General features: G+C 40.7%; 1 protein-coding gene across 1 annotated transcript in view; it reads left to right on the top strand.

Moving 5' to 3' along the window:
• The window catches only part of WASHC5 (WASH complex subunit 5), a 68,544-nt gene extending 50,116 nt beyond the window's left edge, over positions 1 to 18,428 (top strand). Inside the window, exons 24-29 of the mRNA XM_064384580.1 lie at positions 2,165 to 2,268; positions 3,093 to 3,222; positions 4,941 to 5,037; positions 10,306 to 10,459; positions 13,633 to 13,720; positions 18,025 to 18,428. Coding sequence (XP_064240650.1) covers positions 2,165 to 2,268; positions 3,093 to 3,222; positions 4,941 to 5,037; positions 10,306 to 10,459; positions 13,633 to 13,720; positions 18,025 to 18,081 — 630 coding nt within the window. The 3' untranslated portion in view covers positions 18,082 to 18,428. The remainder of the gene's footprint in view (positions 1 to 2,164; positions 2,269 to 3,092; positions 3,223 to 4,940; positions 5,038 to 10,305; positions 10,460 to 13,632; positions 13,721 to 18,024) is intronic.
• Positions 18,429 to 19,599: the final 1,171 nt, after the last annotated feature.

Here is a 19,599-nt window from a genome sequence, read left to right as displayed (position 1 = left end):
AAATGGAAAATGTCACTCAGAAAGACTGTGCGTTAAATGAGAGCAAGTTATATTAAACTGACTTTATTTCTATTTCCAGTTCTAGATTGATATTTTCGAGAAGATCCTTGACATAGAGTATACTAGACATAGAAAATTAAGCAAAGAATTATATGGGCCAGATACAGGGTTTCTGGGTCATTTTTACATGGCCTGAAAGAACCTACTATTTTCTTGGCTTTGCTGCATTCTAATTTTTAAATAATGCTACTCTATAAATTTAAAGACTTCTTGTTTATAAATAGCATTTTTGGATTGACTTTTTCACATAAGTAGAATAAAATGTATGAATAGCGGTGAAAAATAATACATCTGAGGTCATTTAACACTTTTGACCATTATAAGCTCTATTCAGCTAAATAACTTTTGTTCACTCTTAGAGAAGGCCACTCTCTTTTTCTTTTTCTTTTTTTTTTTGAAACAGTCGTGCTCCGTCACCCAGGCTGGTGTGCAGTGGCACAATCTTGGCTCACTGGAACCTCTGCCTCCTGGGTTCAGGCAATCCCGAGTACCTGGGATTACAGGCACCCACCACCACACCCAGCTAATTTTTATAATTGATGGGGTTTCACCATTTAGGCCAGGCTTGGTCTCGAACTCCTGGCCTCAGGTGATCAGCCTGCCTCAGCTTCCCAAAGTGCTGGGATTACAGGCATTAGCCACTGTCTTTTCCTTAACTCTTCTCTGCCCCCAGCAACTCAGAGGAAGTATGTTTTTTTCCACCTTATTGTGCTTGCATGATAATGCTGGCTTCCCTCCTCTCCCCTACTCCCTCACTCCCCTTTGCCAGTCTTTCTGGAATACCTTGTCTAGAGTAGAAAATAAGACATTTATAGGCAGAAAAAGTTAGAGTATGCTATTGACCTTATGATGTAGACAACATTATGGGGTCAAACTGAACTCTCTCAAGCCTGACCCAAAGATCACTTCCTGTCATCCAACCATTGTAGATAATCTCCAAATATCATTTATGCTCATAGCTACTTTTAAATTACCATAGTAATTCACCATGTTAGCATAACTCTATATCACAGATTTGTTTTTTGAATGGTTAATTATATTTTATTACAGTTGGCTTCCACTGTTATCTTCTATGTTTTATTTTGTACATTCAAAAGCATTATTCTGAAATGGTATCCATAGGCTTCATCAGATTCCCAAAGGAGCCCAAGGCTATATTAGTCAATTCTCACATAATAAAGACATACTCAAGACTGAGTAATTTATTAAGGAAAGAGGTTTAATTGACTCACAGTTCAGCATGGCTACGGAGGCCTCAGGAAACTTACAGCCATCGTGGAAGGGGAAGCAAACGTCCTTCTTCACATGGCAGCAGGAAAGAGAAGTATGAGCAAAAGGAGAAAAGCCCCTTATAAAACCATCAGATCTCATGAGAACTCACTATCACGAGAACAGTATGGAGGTAACTGCCCCCATGATTCAATTACCTCCCACTGGGTCCCTCCCACGACACATAGGGATTATGGGAACTACAATTCAAGATGAGATTTGGGTGGGGACACAACCAAACCATATCAGATATAAAATGTAAGAACCCCTGGATTAAGGGGCTATCATTGTTAAAATTTTCATGAAAGATTTTATGTAGATTATTTTGTAATCCAGGTAATTATATAACCTATAATCCTGAGTGACGTGGACAGACTTAATATTCACCCAGTTTGAGAATACTAAGGTCTAGTGGCATTCTTAGGACTTGAGAAAGTTCCATTTAGGGTAAAGAAAAGGAAGTAAGGTTTCTCACAGCAGCTACTAAACGTGGAGCACTTACTACAAAAAGTCAAAAATAGAGCTTCAAAAAAGACACCTTTGATACATGAACAACTGAACATTAATAGATCACTTTGTTAATCATAGACTTTGGGGTATTTTGAGGTTGGGGTATGGGAGTCCATCCAGACATTCCTTGAAGGGCCTCTGGTGCTCCATCAGGTCCAGTGCTAGTCTTAGCCAGGAGATCAGTCCAGGAAATCCTTTTTTTTTTTTTTTTTCTGTAGAGTGTTGTGAAGGCCCAGAGAAGAATTGCCATCTTTGTGTTTACCTCCTCACTGACACTCTGAAATGCCTGAATATACTACCTGTTCTTTCTCTTGCTTGTGCACAGGTTGGGCAGATGCAGATTCTGAGACAACAGATTGCCAATGAATTAAATTATTCCTGTCGGTTTGATTCTAAACATCTGGCAGCTGCTCTGGAGAATCTCAATAAGTAAGTGCCAGGGTTTGAAACAGCCATCTGTGGGCTTGAATTGTTCATCTAAGCACAGTTCTCACTCTTTTAAGTTACTTTTAGGTGAGAGTTCTGAATTTATAGGCTTCCTTGCCAATGGATAATCAAATCTGTCTTCAGGAGCCTCTTTCCTCATTATTGTCCCCTCCGTGTATCTCTATCTCACTCACTTTCTCTAACTGATTCATTTATTCAGCTGACATTTACTGATCACATGATTCAATACTTGTCAGCTGAATAAATGAATCCATTAGAGAGAGTGAGTGAGAGACACACCAGACACACTGCTAGATACTTGCACAGATTTTAGAAAGCAATTAATACCAAAATCTACAACTGGCTTTCTACAGGGCTGATCACTCATCATCCAGAGGACAGTTGGAAATATGCTGATTACCAAGAGTGGTTATGGAGGCCTGTCCCAGAGGGAACTCATATCCTCCACCTCACCAGCAACCTGCTGTCATTTGAGGCTGCCTACTTACAGATAAATAATCCCTGCTTCTCACTCACTAAGTCAGTGCTTTTGACAAAGCAGGTATTAAGAACAGTTCAGTCAATTCATGAAAATTTGAATGGTGAATGCATTTAATTGAGGTTGATTCCAAAAGATAAAGTAATTCTAGGTCAAATTTTCCACTTAAAACTAATCATAGGCATGGATTGAGAATTAAAGGGATCAAGCTCTCATTTTACAGATGAGGAAACTGAGGCTTGAAAAGGTTACGTCACTGGCCTGAATTAACTCTTGTATAAATCTATTTAATCACTAATGTTTATCTCTGGGGTTTTTCTTCATTTAGGGCTCTCCTAGCAGACATTGAAGCCCACTATCAGGACCCTTCACTTCCTTATCCCAAAGAAGACAACACACTTTTATATGAAATCACAGCCTATCTGGAGGCAGCTGGCATTCACAACCCACTGAATAAGGTGAATAATTAAAATATATAATGGTGGGGATAGGGGAACAGAATGGTACAAAGGGGATTTAGCCCAGGTAACAGATCACTGTGCAGAGATACCAGGAGAACCTGGGTTCAGACCCCAGAGCCTTCATTCCATTCAGTTCCCTGCCCTTTCTAAGCAATCATCACACTTTCCCCGCCTGGCTCAGGTCTGTGAGAATCAAGTGCTATAGCGCTAGTGAAAGGTCCTGACAAAGCGAAAGGTGCTGCATCAGTGTAAGAGATTAGTTTTGGGTTTCACTGGGGTTTGCGGTTCAATCATCAAGACCCAGCAAACCCAAAATGGTAGCATTGATCTGTCTTGCCCAGAGGTGCTTCCCCTTGGGGCTGCCACTAATATCCAGTCATCATAGGAACTACAAACTCTTTCCTGCAGTTCTGAGCTCAGAAAACCTCTAAGAACTGAAAGTTTTTCGTAACTCAGTGCCAGATCTCTTAGGGTGGCAAAATCTATCCTGAGCTGACATAAGGCTGCTTATACTATTTATCTTCCTTTCTATAAACATTCAAATGTTTTGATGCAGACTTTGATTATAGTGATTTTGATTATAGTGCATCACCTTATCCCCTATATTATCTTTCTAAAATCTATAAAATTTGAAATTCTGGAGGCTGAGGCAAGAGAATCACATTGAACCCGGAGGGCAGAGGTTGCAGTGAGCTGAGATCACACCGTTGCACTCCAGCCCAGGCAGCAGCAGTGCAAGACTCCACCTCAAAAAAAAAAAAAGAAGAAGATTATAAACCTGAATAGTAGCTAATGTCTTGAATATTTACTACGTAACAAGTGTACTCTCTTAACCCTCATCATGGATGATCTCACTTAATCTCACAACAAGCCCTATGAAAGATGCCATTATGAGGTGAGGAACCTGAGGATTAGAAGCTAACTAGCAAGTGGAGGAGCCAGGCAGTCTGACCAGAGCCCGTGCTCCTGACCCGTGTGCTACCCTGTCTCCTGCGGAGTCAGCCAGCTGGGAGTCTGGACCTGGCTGTGTACTCCCTGACTGTAGTTAGCAAGTGGAGGAGCCAGGCAGTCTGACCAGAGCCCGTGCTCCTGACCCGTGTGCTACCCTGTCTCCTGCGGAGTCAGCCAGCTGGGAGTCTGGACCTGGCTGTGTACTCCCTGACTGTAGTTTCTGCTGTGATATCTGGAAGAGCGACTGCTCTGTGACATTGCCCAGGGGACAGCAAATGACAAAGAAGAACTTTGCTTTCTTTCTACTTAGATACCACCACTCACTGCTACACAGATCTCTTCCCTTCACTCTCCCCCTCCTCCTCGCCTTCTTCCTTCTTCCATCTCTCCCTCCTCTTCTTCCTCCTACACTCCCCCTGAATTCCCCTCCAGCTCTGCCTCCACTGCTCTTCATTTTGCCTTCCCCTCCCATTCTTGCTCATCACTCATTCCTCCCTCTCTTTATTAATGACATTAACAGGATTCAGGGGGAATGTCACTCTAAGCAAAACTGTTTTTGGCAAATTGTGATACAGGTATTTATGTGGGCAGGGCCAGGTGTGTTAAATAAAACTCTGAAGGCAGCAAATGAATGGAACCATCCATGTTTCAGGAAGGCCAAAGAGCAAATTGAAGTAAAATTGAAGCTTTTCACTTGGAAACCTGTTCTGTGGTACCGTGCAGTATGAATTAACCATCCATTTTTCTTACCTTTCTCTTCCCAGATATACATAACAACAAAGCGCTTACCCTATTTTCCAATTGTCAACTTCCTATTTTTGATCGCTCAGTTGCCAAAACTTCAATACACCAAAAATCTAGGTATGTATGACATTTATTCTTTGCAGTGAGTAACACTACCAACAGATTTACATCTAACTAAATAGCTTTTTGTATAGAATGCCTATGTCAGATATGAGATCTTTTCTTAGTTAAATTTGTGTTAATGAAATTCAAGTCTTTATGCTTCTGAAATATGATGCCCTTTTATGAACTGTAGACAATGGATTTATTTGTATGTATGTATGTATGTATTTATTTATTTATTTATTTTTGAGATGGAGTTTTGCTCTTGTTGCCCAGGTTGGAGTGTAGTGGTGCGGTCTCGGCCTCTGCCTCCCAGATTTAAGCAATTCTCCTTCTTCAGCCTCCCAAGTAGCTGGGATTACAGGTGCGCACTACTACACCTGGCTATTTTTTTTGTATTTTTAGTAGAGACAGGGTTTCACCATGTTGACCAGGCTGGTCTCAAGCTCCTGACCTCAGGTGATCCGCCCACCTCAGCCTCCCAAAGTGCTGGGATTACAGGTATAAGCAGCCACACCCGCCTAGATTTATTTTTTTTTTTAAGTATACTTATATATTTTGTTTTGTTTATTTTTTGGACCAGATCTCATTTAGTCACTCGGATTGGAGGCAGTGGTACAACCTCAGCTCACTATGGCCTTGACCTCTCATGCTCAAGAATCCTCCCATGTCAGCCTCCTGAGTAGCTGGAACTATAGGCGCACACCACCATACCCAGCTAGTTTTTTGTATTTTTTGTAGAGGCAGGGTTTTGCTATATTGCCCAGACTGGTTTCAAACTCCTGGGTTCATGCGATCCACCTGCCTCGGCCTCCTAAAGGGCTGGGATTACAGGCATAAGCCACCATGATAAGGGTTTAAAATATGGTACACCTTGGTAAGGGTTCATTGTCCAGGTTATAGAATGTGAGGGACCTTTGTTTTGATTTTCTTCTTTAATGTCTAGGTAGCTAATGATGGTGTGAAGGAAACTTCTTTTGGTTGATGTTCTGTTCTTAGATGCATGTGCCAGCTGTGTATCTGGAACCATGATGGGAAAAGTAACAATATCATTAAGGACATGAGACTAATATGAATATATGAACATCTAATATTTTATGTATGATTATATGTCAAAATATTCAGTACAAACGAGAGACACCAAAGGCTTTCGTTCTCCAGGAATATAACCCTAATTTATTTTTGTCATTGGTCAGAATATTTTTGTAGTTACATAATAGGTATGCAAGTGTTTCCTCTGCCTTCAAACTTTGTATCTAACTGAATGAATTTTTTAAAAATCCACTATAGACTTTAATTTACTTTAAAAAATTATAAGAACATTTCTACAAATGTAATCGTTATTTTTTCTTAACTAGAGATTTCTAAATATGTTTCTTCCTTATAGTACTTTCCTATTTCATAAGCTTTTTCAGGGTGAAAATGTGGGATCTCTTTAATGTTTTTATTCTCTCATTCAAAAGTAGTCATTGATTCTAGACACTGCTTCCATGACAATGCCTGTGATTGTCACAGAAGGTAGAGAATGATGTCTTCAATAAATACTCGCTGTAGGAGGGAGGGAACAAATATATGTTTGGATTCTGGCCCCACCACTTATCACCTATGTTACTTTGGCCAAGTTACCCGCAAACTGAGTGCCCAACAGGTATTGAATCCCTTTCTAAATATTGGTCAAAATAAATTTAAAGGACCATCCCAAGCATAATGTAAAGGTTCATCTCAAGATTCAGAGATTCATGTTCTCTCTCTGTTCTCTATGTTATTATTCAATAGGAATATGTGATTCTTGATGATGAAGAATTGTCAGTACAGAACGAATCTTCTTTTCATTAAAGAATAACTCTTTGTTAACTATTCTCATTCTAAGATAATATTTTTTTTCATTGTGTATATGATTCATTGCTTTCCACCTAGGAAGGATTATTTTTCTATACAGAGTCCTGTTAGGATTATTCCTCCATGTTCTGAATTGCCAAGGCCTACGTCTGGCACCTTGATTGTAAAGCTGCTTATGGAAAGTAGCACTCTCCATGGAATTCCCAGATCTTAAAACATAACACAACAAAACCTTTATGTATCCTAGAAATGTAGTGTTTATAACTGACTAATTCTTCTCATCAGTAAGACTGATGTGTTAATATAGGAACTAAATTACAGTAGGACCGAGGAAGGAACAATTGTTTGGTATCTTTGTGGATATTCAGTTGCTCATATAACGGTGGGATTGCCTCTAGACTCTCTATTCTGTTCCATTGATCTATTTATCTTTTCTTATGCCAGTAGTGTCTTGATTATCGAAACTATAAAGAGAGCCTTGAAACTGTATATCCTAAAAACATATATTTAACCTTATAAACACTGTTCTCAAGACTGACCTAAGAAATGCATACTGGGCCTGGTGTTTGTTGTTAACATCACTTTTGCTTTCCACCTGGAAAGGATTCTTTTTTTTTTGTGAGGGAGTCTCGCTCTGTTGCCAGCTGGAGTGCAATGGCATGATCTCAGCTCATTGCAACCTCTGCCTCCTGGGTTCAAGCTGTTCTCCTGCCTCAGCCTCCCAAGTAGCTGGGATTACAGGCGCACGTCACCACACCCAGCTAATTTTTGTATTTTTTTAGTAGAAACGGGGTTTCACTATGTTGACCAGGATGGTCTACATTTCTTGACCTCGTGATCCACCTGTCTTGGCCTCCCAAAGTGCTGGGGTTACAGGAATGAACCACTGCGCCCGGCCAAGGATTCTCTTTCCATACTGAATCCTATTAGGATTATTCCTCCATGTTCTGAATTGCCAAGGCCTACGTTAGGTAATTCAGGATCACTTGTTTAGGCTTCTCTGGTTTGAGGAAGAGATTTCCCAGTCTTCACAAGAACCCAAATATGGGATCTGAGGGTCTGTCTAACCAGTTAACTTGATAAGAAACTGCCAACCCTTTGTCCAAAGTGGTTGTGCCAGTTACACTCTCACCAAGAGTGAGTATATGTATACTCCACATCCTCACCATTATTTGGTGGTATCAGTCACTTTCATTTTAGCCACTTTTTTTTTTTTTTTGAGACTGTGTCTCACTCTGTCACCCAGGCTGGAATGCAGTGGTGCAATCTCCACTCACTGCTGCCTCCGCCTCCCAGGTTCAAGCAGTTCTGCCTCAGCCACCTGAGTAGCTGGAATTACAGGCTACAGGCGTGCATCACCATGCCCAGCTAATTTTTGCATTTTTATTAGAGATGGGTTTCATCGTGTTGGCCAGGCTGGTCTCAAACTCTTGGCCTCAAGTGTTCCACCCACGTCAGCCTCCCAAAGAGCTAAGATTACAGGCATGGCCTGTAATTACAGGATGGCCATTTTAGCCATCCTGATGGGTATGTATGATATCTTGTTGCAGCTTTAATTTGCCTTTTTCTGATGATTAATCATTTGACTACCTTTTCATGTACTTATTGGCCATTCCTTATATTCTCTGCAAAGTGCCTGTTTTAGTCTTGCTCGCTTCTAAATTGTTTGCCCTCTTATTAACGGAGTTGTAGGAGTTATGTATATATTATGGATACAAGTTCTTTGTTAGATATATCGTTTTGAGAATATTTTCTCACAAATTATGGCTTATTTATGTATTTTTTTTTACTGGTAACTTTAATGAGCAGAAGTTTTTACTGTTGACAGAGTCCAATTTGCCCATTTTTTTCCTTTATAATTATTCCTCTTGATCTTGTCTAAGAAATATCTCCCAGGCTGGGTACAGTGGCTCATGCCTGTAATCCCAGCACTTTGGGAGGCTGAGATGAGAGCATCACCTAAGGTCAGGAGTTTGAGACCAGCCTAGTCAACATAGTGAAACTCTGTCTCTACTAAAAATACAAAAATTAGCTGGGCATGGTAGCATGTGCCTGTAATGCCACCTACTCGGGAGGCTGAGGCAGGAGAATTGGTAGAACCTGGGAAACAGAGGTTGCAGTGAGCCAAGATCACACCATTGCACTCCAGCCTAGGTGACATAGTGAGACTCCATCTCAAAAAACAGAGAAATCTCTGTCTTCTCCAAGGTCACAAAGATATCTTCGATACTTTTTCTAAAAGTTCTGTAGACTTTGCTTTTACATTGAGGCCAGTGGTCCATCTCTAATTGTTCTTTGTGTACAGTGTGAGGTAGGGGTCAAGGTTTATTGTTCCCCTATAAGGTTATCCAGTTTCAGGGCCATTTATTGAAAGATTTATCTTTTTTAAAATTATTTTGTATATTTATGGCTATTCAATTACTCATATGAGGGTGGGACTGTCTCTAGACTCTCTATTTTGTTCCATGGATCTATTTGTCTATTCTTATGCCATAGTGTCTTGATTATTGAAACTGTATAGAGATCTTGAAATCAGGCAACCTAAGTCTTCCGACATTATTCTTTTTCAACATTGTGTGGTTTCCCATGCAGCCATCTAGGCAGACTTCAGGGTCTCCACATTTCAGCAGAAATTTTTAGTGTAGAGCCAGATACAGTGGTATACACCTATAGTCCCAGCTACTCGGGAAGCTGAGGCAGTAGCATTGTTTTAGAGGCAGTAGCATAGTTTGAGCCCAGGAATTCAAGGCTATATTGTGCTATGATTGCACCTGTGAATAGCCACTGCATTCCAGCCTGGGCAACAAAGCAAGATCCCATCTCCAATTAAAAAAAAAATCTTTAGTGTAAAGGTGAGCTTTGATACTCATTCACTTTGTAAATGTCCTTCTTCCACTGTCTTAACTTCTGCAGATTCTTTTATATATATATATAAATAATGTAATATATATAGATAATATATATTATATTATTTATATAAATAATTATATATAATATATATTATATATAAAATACTCAACATTTGTTTAAAGATACTCTAAAAATATTTTATCCAGCTTTTCACTTAAGATAGTAGTCCAGGGTATCTATTATGTCATGGTGCTGTTAACAGAAGTCAGTTATAGTGATTTTTTTTTCTCATTTGCATTTATCTGTATCTTTAAAATTTGCTATAATAGTATATGTTAATTGAATAATTCAAAAGAACCAGTAATGATAATTACAAAATTTAGTAACTGTTTTATTGGTTTTGAATCCTTCAGACCACTGGAAAGCCCCACCAGTCCTGTGGCTGATTCAAAATATGGCCTAGAGTTATCATTCCTTCCAAAAAATCATCTGCCAGTGAGGATATGGGCCCCAAACATTTTGACCTTCACAGCGTTAACATTTAATATGTTAATAATTAATATTCATGTGCTGTTGCAATTTGTTCCCTTGCAGGGATGGTCTGCCGAAAACCAACCGACCCGGTCGACTGGCCGCCACTTGTCCTGGGACTGCTCACTCTGCTGAAGCAGTTCCATTCCCGGTACACCGAGCAGTTCCTGGCACTGATCGGTCAGTTCATCTGCTCCACGGTGGAGCAGTGTACGAGGTACAGAAGACCAACCGTGACTACAGGGGACTTCATGTCACAAAACCTAACTTAAACCTCGCATTGCCAAATTCCTCTTCTTATTGCCTTCATAGAGCTGGGAAATGGTTGCTCACCCTTCTCTGTAAAGCAAGTCAGGGCATATCTCCTTGTTTAGAGCAATTATGGCTGTGCCCCTCCTTAGTCACCTTGCCAGGGGAACTCCATTAGGTATACTCACAGTGATTTTCCAGGAGTGACTCAGGACTATGATTAGTAACTGCCATGGGGAAGAAACTGTAGCCCTGTTCCTCTGCAGTCTTGGATCCAGCTCTTCAATCTCAGCGAGACCCTGAACTCCTGCTGGGCCACTGCCAAGAGATGATTCCATTCACTTCAGTGGGATTCAGAAAACATGTCAGTGTCAAAGCCTGGGCAGTGTCTGCCTGTAGAGAAGCAAATTTCACAGGAGTTGCTATTTGATACAGCACTTATAAAGCTTTAATTCCTGCCAGTTCTTCCTCCCTGCCCCTAAATGTGGCTTTTCTGGGATAAAGAAAAAAAAGTTATTTCCATGAGATGCTGGGTCCTGAGCCTCCTTCTCTGGTATCCTAAAGGGTCAGCCTGGCTAAATAACCTTTTTTATCATGTCCACTTGGTCATGTAACTTAAAAAATAATTAAAATGGCTGAGCACAGTGGCTCAAGCCTGTAATCCCAGCACTTTGCGAGGCCAAGGTGGGCAGATTACTTGAGGTTAGGAGTTCAAGACCAGCCTGACCAGCATGGTGAAACCCCATCTCTACTAGAAAAAAACCCACAAAAGTTAGCCGGGTGTGGTGGTGGGCACCTGTAATCCCAGCTACTCGGGAGCCTGAGGCAGGAGAATTCATTGAACCCGGGAGGCCTCTGAGGTTGCAGTGAGCCGAGATTGCACCACTGCACTCCAGCCTGGGCAACAGAGTGAGACTCCATCTCAAAAAAAAAAAAATAAAATGAATAAAAGCAATCTTCTAAGTCCACACAAAACACTACTGACTCCTAGAACTGGAAATGATTTTTGAGGTCATTTAATTGACCTCCCACTAAGTGCATGAGTGAGCTCTAAGACATCCTTGACATGTCGTCATCCAGCCGCTGCTAGAACACTCACCAATGGGGCTCTTGCAACCTCTCTGGGCCACACAGTCCACTGACTAAGTGTGGTTCTCATTAGAAAGTTCCTGATTGTGATTATTAGAGCCTACGTCTCTGGATATTTTACTCACTGAGCTTTTCTCTACCCTTTGAAATCATACGGAATAAATGCAGTCTACCTCCTTTGCAACATGACTTCCAATTTGGTATGCCATCTGTCTTGGTTCTTCTCGTTGTTTAGATAAGCCCCTTCCACCTCTTCCTGATGTGTTGCAGTTTAGAGGCTACTCACCATAGCAAGAGACTTCTGGGTGTTCCAGTCTGTTATTGACAATCTTAAAATGTGGCTTCCCAAACTAGTAGTGAGATTCCAAGCACAGCCCTCCTCTTGGCGTAGAGGGGTATTACACTTCTTCATTCTGGGCCCTCTGTGGACAGTAGAGCAGCTGCAATTGCAATGATGGGTTTTTTGTTGTTGTTGTTTGAGAAAGAGTCTTGCTCTGTCACCCAGGATGGAGTGAAGTGGCGTGATCTCAGCTCTGCAGTGATGGGTTCTTGACATCCAGTGCACACCAGTGGCTCATACTGATTTTGTATTCTTTCTAAATTCCAGTATTGCTTCCTCCCATGAGCTGCCATCAGGCCAGTTCCTCCTCATCTTAATTAATGAACTGAACAACAAACACTGGTGTTTTCCTGGGATATATATTTAGACTTGCTTCAAAACCATAGTTTTTAACAACTGAAAAATAGAGAATTCAAAGATAAAATCTCAAAAGTGAAATTGTAACAATCACAAAGTGAGATCAGTTGACAAAGAAAGCAGTAGGCTCATAAAAACCTAGCGCATCTGGCCCAGGATCCAGGTCAGGTGGTGTGGGGATGATTAGCAAGTAACCTCCACACAACTGGCTATCTCAGTCATAGCTCCCTGCTTGTCAAGTTGGACAGGTCCTTCTATTTCTTCTTCACTAATGGCAGTAAAGGCTTAAGTGTGACTCAGCATGTTACTGGCAACCCTGAGGGTGGTGATCAGGCTACAGGAGACCAGCTGTAGCTCAGGCTTTTGAATCTGCAGAGCTAAGTAACCATGCAGATGCATGGGGACTCTGTCCTTTCTCTCGCTCCAAGCAGAGCAAATACAGCCCTGGTCACAGACGGAAAGACTGAGAGCAGGGAGAACTTTTCCAGGTGCAGTCACTCTTAACCCTTCCAAAGGCAACAGTTCATCAGCGAAATTAACCGGTAATCTATTAATAGTACCAAAAATTATTTGTTCGTTAGAAAATGCCAATTGGTACAGAAGTTGGAAATAGTTTTAACACCTAAAAACTCATTTTGATGTAAACAACAGGGAACATTAGCTCTATAAAGAGACTGGCATGTACTTTGCTTGTGTTCCCAGTTCTGGGATAGTCCTTCGGACTGTAGTTGCTGAATGAATGAATACATGAGTAAAATCCCATATGAAAAATTGCTAGATGCTATATTTATTTGATACTCTCAAATAAGCAGGACATGCCAGGCACAATTCCAGATGCTGGAGATACGAAGATGGACACATGACCCAGGCCCTTGAGAGTTGATACTCTTGTCGGGAAGCCAGCACACAACTGAAAAATTCAGAGGCTTGGAGAATGCTGCTAAGTATTATGAGAGCCCTGGAGAATCAGAGAGGATCCCACAGGAGAAGAAGTACCCAACCTGGGACTCAAACAATGTCTAGAAATTTACTTTCAAATCAGTGTGCAGGGATGGGAAACTTTGGGACCTGCTAGGTGTTGAATCATGTAAACAGAGGGAGATGAGTCTGGGCAGATAGCAGGGACTGTGTTGTAAAGGCCCACGTAAACCATATAGAGAAGCTCACATTTACCCTATAGGGTAAGCTCCTGAAAATATATGAGCAAGGTTAATGACTTGATGGGAATCAACAGCATGCTTAATGTTTTTGTTCATCTTTGACTTCATTAGATAATCTGTTGGTAATTTACTCTTTCAGTATTCTGACCAAGGGCTTATTATGTGCAAAGCAGTTAATTGATTTCTCTGTTACAGCCAGAAGATACCTGAAATACCTGCCGATGTTGTGGGTGCTCTTCTGTTCCTGGAGGATTATGTTCGGTACACAAAGCTACCCAGGAGGGTAAGTGATAGATAATACAGAACAATATTGGCCGGGCGTGGCTTACTCACATCTGTAATCCCAGTACTTTGGGAGACCAAGGTGGGTAGACGAGGTCAGGAGTTCCAGACCAGCCTGGCCAAGATGGTGAAACCTCACCTTTACTAAAAATATAAAAATTAGCTGGGTGTGGTGGTGGGCGCCTATAATCCCAGCTACTTGGGAGGCTGAGGCAGGGAATTGTTTGAACCCAGGAGGTGGAAGTTGCAGTGAGCCGAGATTGTGCCACTGCACTCCAGCCTGGGCTATAGAGACTCTGTCTCAAAAAAAAAACTACAATAGTAATGACCCAGTTGTAAAAAGATAGTAATAATAGTGGCCCTGGATTCATTAGGAGTGAAGTCCAATGGGCCATTCACAGCAGATGCCTCTGCACCTCTTGCCACTGCTCTGCCCCCAGTGCTGAAATGTCCCTGCCTTTTCCACCATGGGAAATGCCTTGCAGAGTTTAACACAATGCCCCTCCCCACCTTCTTCCTCTCCAGCATGTACTCCTGTCAGCAATTCACCTGGTTCAGGAGTTAAGTGAAATGGGCAAGCCAGGAGAGAATTCCGTAAGTGGCCAGGGGAGAGAAAGAATCACGTGTGGTTTGTTCTTTCTCTCTCCACTGGCCTGGTTCTCACAACAAGTACAGTTAAGTTCATGCCACAGCTAAATGTGTATGTGATCACTGTTTCCAAAAATGACAGACTACCTTTTACCTGCTAAGACATTCTTTCCTCTTCGTTTCTCATTAGTAATTCCACTTTGTTAAATTTTAGCTCAAAGTAGAGCGCTCGATACTGACATATGAAACACTTTGAGTAGATACTGAAGATCATTTCTGATTTTTAAAAATTAGTAGATTAGGAATCAAAGATACTTTCTTACAACACAAGCCAAAGATACACTTTTTAAATTAACTAGCAATGTTAGTACTTAATAGTGAAATGCTAGTGACATTCCCATTAAAACCAGGACTGTCACAGTGACATGACAACGATACAGACTCTCGCAACTACTTTTGTTATCCAGGTGTGAGAGACCATAAGAAATGAAATGAAAATGAAATGCACATTGGAAAAAAGAATATTATTTGAGATATAATTGTCTTCCTTTTTTGTTTTATTTTTCCATAAGTTACTGGGGTACAGGTGGCATTTGGTTACGTAAGTTCTTCAGTGGTGATTCATGAGATTTTGGTGCACCCATCACCCGAACAGTATACATTGCACCCTGTTTGTAGTCTTTTATCCCTCGTCCCCCTCCCATACTTCCCCCCAGGTCCCCAAAGTCCATTGTGTCTTTCTTATGCCTTTTAGTCCTCATAGCTGCTTAGCTCCCACATGTCAGTGAGAACATACGATGTTTGATTTTCCATCCCTGAGTTACTTCACTTGGAAGAATAGTCTCCAGTCTCATCCAGGTCACTGCAAATGCTGCCAATTCATTCCTTTTTATGACTGCGTAGTATTTCATCATATGTATATCCCACAGTTTCTTTATCCACTCATTGATTGTTAGGCATTTGGGTTGGTTCCACAGTTTTGCAGTTGTAAATTGTGCTGCTATAAACATGCATGTGCAAGTATCTTTTTCAAATAATGACTTCTTTTCCTCTGGGTAGATACCCAGTAGTGGGATTGCTGGATAACTGTCTCCCTTGACTACCCAATAAAATCATGTGAAAAACTATTAAAATAATACAGAGTTCAGAAAGCATGCTGGCTACAGAATAAATGTACAAAATAAATAGACTAATCAGTTAAAAAATACAGTGTGAAAAAGGACCTATTCACATAAATGACAGGGAAATAATAAAGCTAAGAATAACCTCTATAAGAAATATGAAAGAACACTTTATTTAAAAACTATAAAAATTTTAAATGTAAAATTTGAAAGCCCATGTTTCTGAATGAGGGTCCTCGAATATTACAGAGATAACAGCTCTTTCTAGTTTATAGGTTTACTGCAGTTACAATCAAGATTTCAGGTACTTTTTCAACTTCAAAGAATATATTTTTAAAAATTTCATAGGACTTAGGCAAGTACTTTAAAAAAAGATATTAAAACATTATATCAAGTATTAAAATATTATAAAACTATAAAAACCAAGATAGGGCGGTACTGGTATGCAACTGAATAGAAGAAATAATGAACAAGAATATGTAGCCTAGAAACAAATCCTGTGCATACAGTGGTATATAAGGAAAAGTAGTGTCTCAAATTAAGGGAGAAAGGAATATTAGTCAATAGATATAAGTTCATCACACAGATAAAAAATAGCAACTTAGTCCCTTTTACATCTTCTGTGTTATCAAAATTAATTACACATAAAGGGTTAATGTGGGCCGGGTGCAGTGGCTCACATCTATAATCCCAGCACTTTAGGAGGCCGAGGTGGGTGGATCACAAGGTCAGGAGTTCGAGACCAGCCTGGCCAACATGGTGAAACCCCGTCTCTCCTAAAAATAGAAAAAAATTAGTCAGGTGTGGTGGCACGCACCTGCAATCCCAACTACTGCGGAAGCTGAGGCAGGAGAATCGCTTGAACCCAGAAGGCGGAAGTTGCAGGAGTGGACATCCTAGAACAATAGAACAATAGTAATGACCCAGTTGTAAAAAGATGAATAAGGGCAAAGGATATTAATAGGCAGTTTTCAAGAAAGGAAATACAAATGACAAACATTTAGATTCAAGGGACAAAAATCCAAAGAATAAGAAAATGACTGTTTCCACCCATCAGGCTGGTGAAAAGTAAAATGTTGGGCCCCCATTACTTAGAAGCATTTGGAGAAATGGGACTTCTCAGTGCTGTTAATCAATATGTATATTAACAGCTTTTTAGGAGGGCAATTTAGCTTTATCTTTTTTTTTTTTTTTTTTTTTTGAGATGCAGTCTTGCTCTGTCACCAGGCTGGAGTGCAGTGGCGATCTTGGCTCACTAAAACCTCCACCTCCCGGGTTCAAGAGAATCCCCTGCCTCAGCCTCCCAAGTAGCTGGAACTACAGGCGCATGCTACCATGCCCGGCTAATTTTTTGTATTTTAGTAGAGACGGGATTTCACCATGTTGCCAGGATGGTCACGATCTCCTGACCTCATGATCCACCCACCTCGGCCTCCCAATGCTGGGATTACAGGCATGAGCCACTGCACCCAGCCAGCTTTATCTATTTTTAAAAACATTTGTAATATATTTACCCCAATCCCAGCAATTGCACTGCTGTGAATTTACCTGCTGGATATATGTGAAAAGTTCACCAAGATATGTGCACAAGGATGTTCATAATATAAGATTTAGCAGAAATAAAGGACACGATATTATGTGATCCTAATTTTGATTGTGTGTGTGTGTGTGTGTGTGTGTGTGTGTATGTAAACTGGAAGAATTCAATACAAAAGTTACCAGTTTTTATTTTCTCTAAGGGATTAAGATTTAAAAAGAATTTTTTTTTCTTTTTAATTTTAAGCTCTGGGATACATGTGCAGAACGTACAGGCTTGTTACATAGGTATTATACATGTGCCATGGTGGTTTACTGCACCTATCAACCCGTCATCTAGATTTTAAGCCCCACATGCATTAGGTGTTTGTCCTAATGCTCTCCCTCGCCTTGCCCTCCACCCCCTATAAAAATAATTTTTATACTCTTTTGCATTTTCTAAATTTCCTCTAATAAGCAGGTGATACCTTTATGATCAGAAAAAAAATTAAACACTGCTTCTAAAAAATACTCATCTCCAGCCCTTGGAGATCACCTAGCTCTACATACTCACCCAACTCAGCCCAATTTAGTCTTCTCGGAGCTTTGCCTAACAACGGTTCAGGAATGCATGCCTCAGGGCCATCCTGCTCTTCCCCTTCTGGCCTTGGTGTCTCATTCCTGCCTTCGCCTACCTCTCCAACCCCATCACTTGCTAGACAGCCTGTTCTTCCTTGGTTGGTCATCAGTTAATAAAGTGTGTTAGGTGACCTGAGTACTTGTTAGTACTTCCCAGAGGTGTGAACATTCTTTGCAGATCAAGGTGCCTTTCAGAGCCAAGCAGCTCACGTTTGGAGGCGGGAGAGCTGTACTGCATCCCCTCAAATGTTAGCAGCGCCAAGAAATGAGACTCTAGTCTAGAGGGCACTGGGAACAGAAAGGGGCTGCTTCAAGGAGTAGTCCACCCATGGGAGTCTTCTCTTCCCTGTAATTCACCTTGCTCCAAGGATATCTTTTCTTTTTCGTATAAAGATTTTGAAATTGTTCAAATATGAGTAATTTAATTCTTTTAATTTTTCAGGTTGCTGAAGCACATGTGCCTAATTTCATTTTTGATGAGTTCAGAACAGTGCTGTAACTTTTTTCTACTTCTTCAATGGAAAGATTGTCCTTAGATCTTCCCACCATCACTAAAACAAATTTGAAAATGAAAAGAAACTCAGTTGCTCATATAACTGTGTTTTTTGCCCTCCATTATCGGAAACGTCAGACATTCTGAGTAAGATATATCTCATGGCATTAGTCAATATAACTGATATTGTTTAAATCATGATATTACATGCAATTTCTATCATGTAGAAGCAGAACACATTTTTTACTGCCTCTCATAAATGCTGACTCTGTTATGTATAAATCCATGTAGTTTTATGTTCTAAAGAACTATTTGTGCAACTCCAGATTTTCAGTAAAATCGTATTACCAGTACTCAGTCATCTCTGCTTATGATTCAAAAATTGTATATTCACCCTGTAAAAAACCCGGTTTGGAAGGTAAGCAATGATTCTGCTAGTTATGATAGCCCACCCTCAACAGGCTGGCAGGCACGTGGTGATAGCCAGACTAGTAGCAAATGTAGTGGCCACACAATCTGTATCATGTACCATGGAAGTTTCTTGGTGTCTCACCATCCTCTTCCAATCCCAGATGTCCTAGGAAGTTCACAGCATTCCTTCTATAGGACTTCCTAACAAAGCTGCTCCTTCCAGTATCTTCCTCAGCAACCTGAGTCCTGCCCCAAGTCCCCAGAACTGTATCATTATCCATAAGCCTTTTTGGTAATAGTCTTGCCATAAGCTTAACTCCCTCGAAATCCTAAATCATTTCTGCATGAAAATGACCCTGAAAAGGAAGCTGCCTGTATCAGTCTGTTGTCACACTGCTATGAAGGAATATGAGTGGGGACACAACCAAACCCCGTCACTGCCATCCTACTGTGGCAGCTTGGAAAACAACAACTTGGATGAGCGCAAGAAAGATGTTTCCACCCTGAGTCTCTATGGTCATGTCCTCCTCTGGAGAGAAGACGAACAAACCAAACCAAACATGGAAGCTCAAATCTGTTTGACAGTCATTTTGCTAGTGGGGAAAGATGCGTTGATTTGTGGTCAGGAGACAAAATTTGAGTCCTGGTTCTGCCACAAGCTCCACCTTGTCGTAAGCCAGCCCACTGGCATCATCTGTAAAATTAAGACTAAAGGATTTCTCAGGTTCCTTCAGTTTTCTCATTTTATGTTATTTCTTTTGTCTGAAGGCCTCAAATTCTGATATTGAAGGGAAGAAAAGACTTTACAGGCTTTGATTATTTCACTATCATAGTAGAAAGGATTTTAAAGGAGTCTCAGTGGAGAACAAGGAAAGCCTCGAATCCTGGCCACAAGGGCATGAAGCCAGGGCAGAATTTTAAGTGAAATGTTGCTTGGTATGTAGGGAGCTTGGAAGTCTCACTCGCTGCAGAGCTGGTGTGTGAGAACATCTATATCTCAAAGGTATCCTACTATTTTTCATTTCTAATCTTGTTAACATTAACCACATGAAATGAGATCTTTAGTTCTCTAAAAAGAAAGCTAACTGCTAAAAAGGCCAGATCTGGGAAAGT

Source organism: Aotus nancymaae, unplaced genomic scaffold (genome assembly GCF_030222135.1).
Source record: "Aotus nancymaae isolate 86718 unplaced genomic scaffold, 86718_ANA_hifiasm-v0.15.2.pri h1tg000036l, whole genome shotgun sequence".
In the NCBI taxonomy this organism is placed as follows: domain Eukaryota; kingdom Metazoa; phylum Chordata; class Mammalia; order Primates; family Aotidae; genus Aotus; species Aotus nancymaae.
This window is presented reverse-complemented; position numbering and strand designations above follow the sequence as displayed.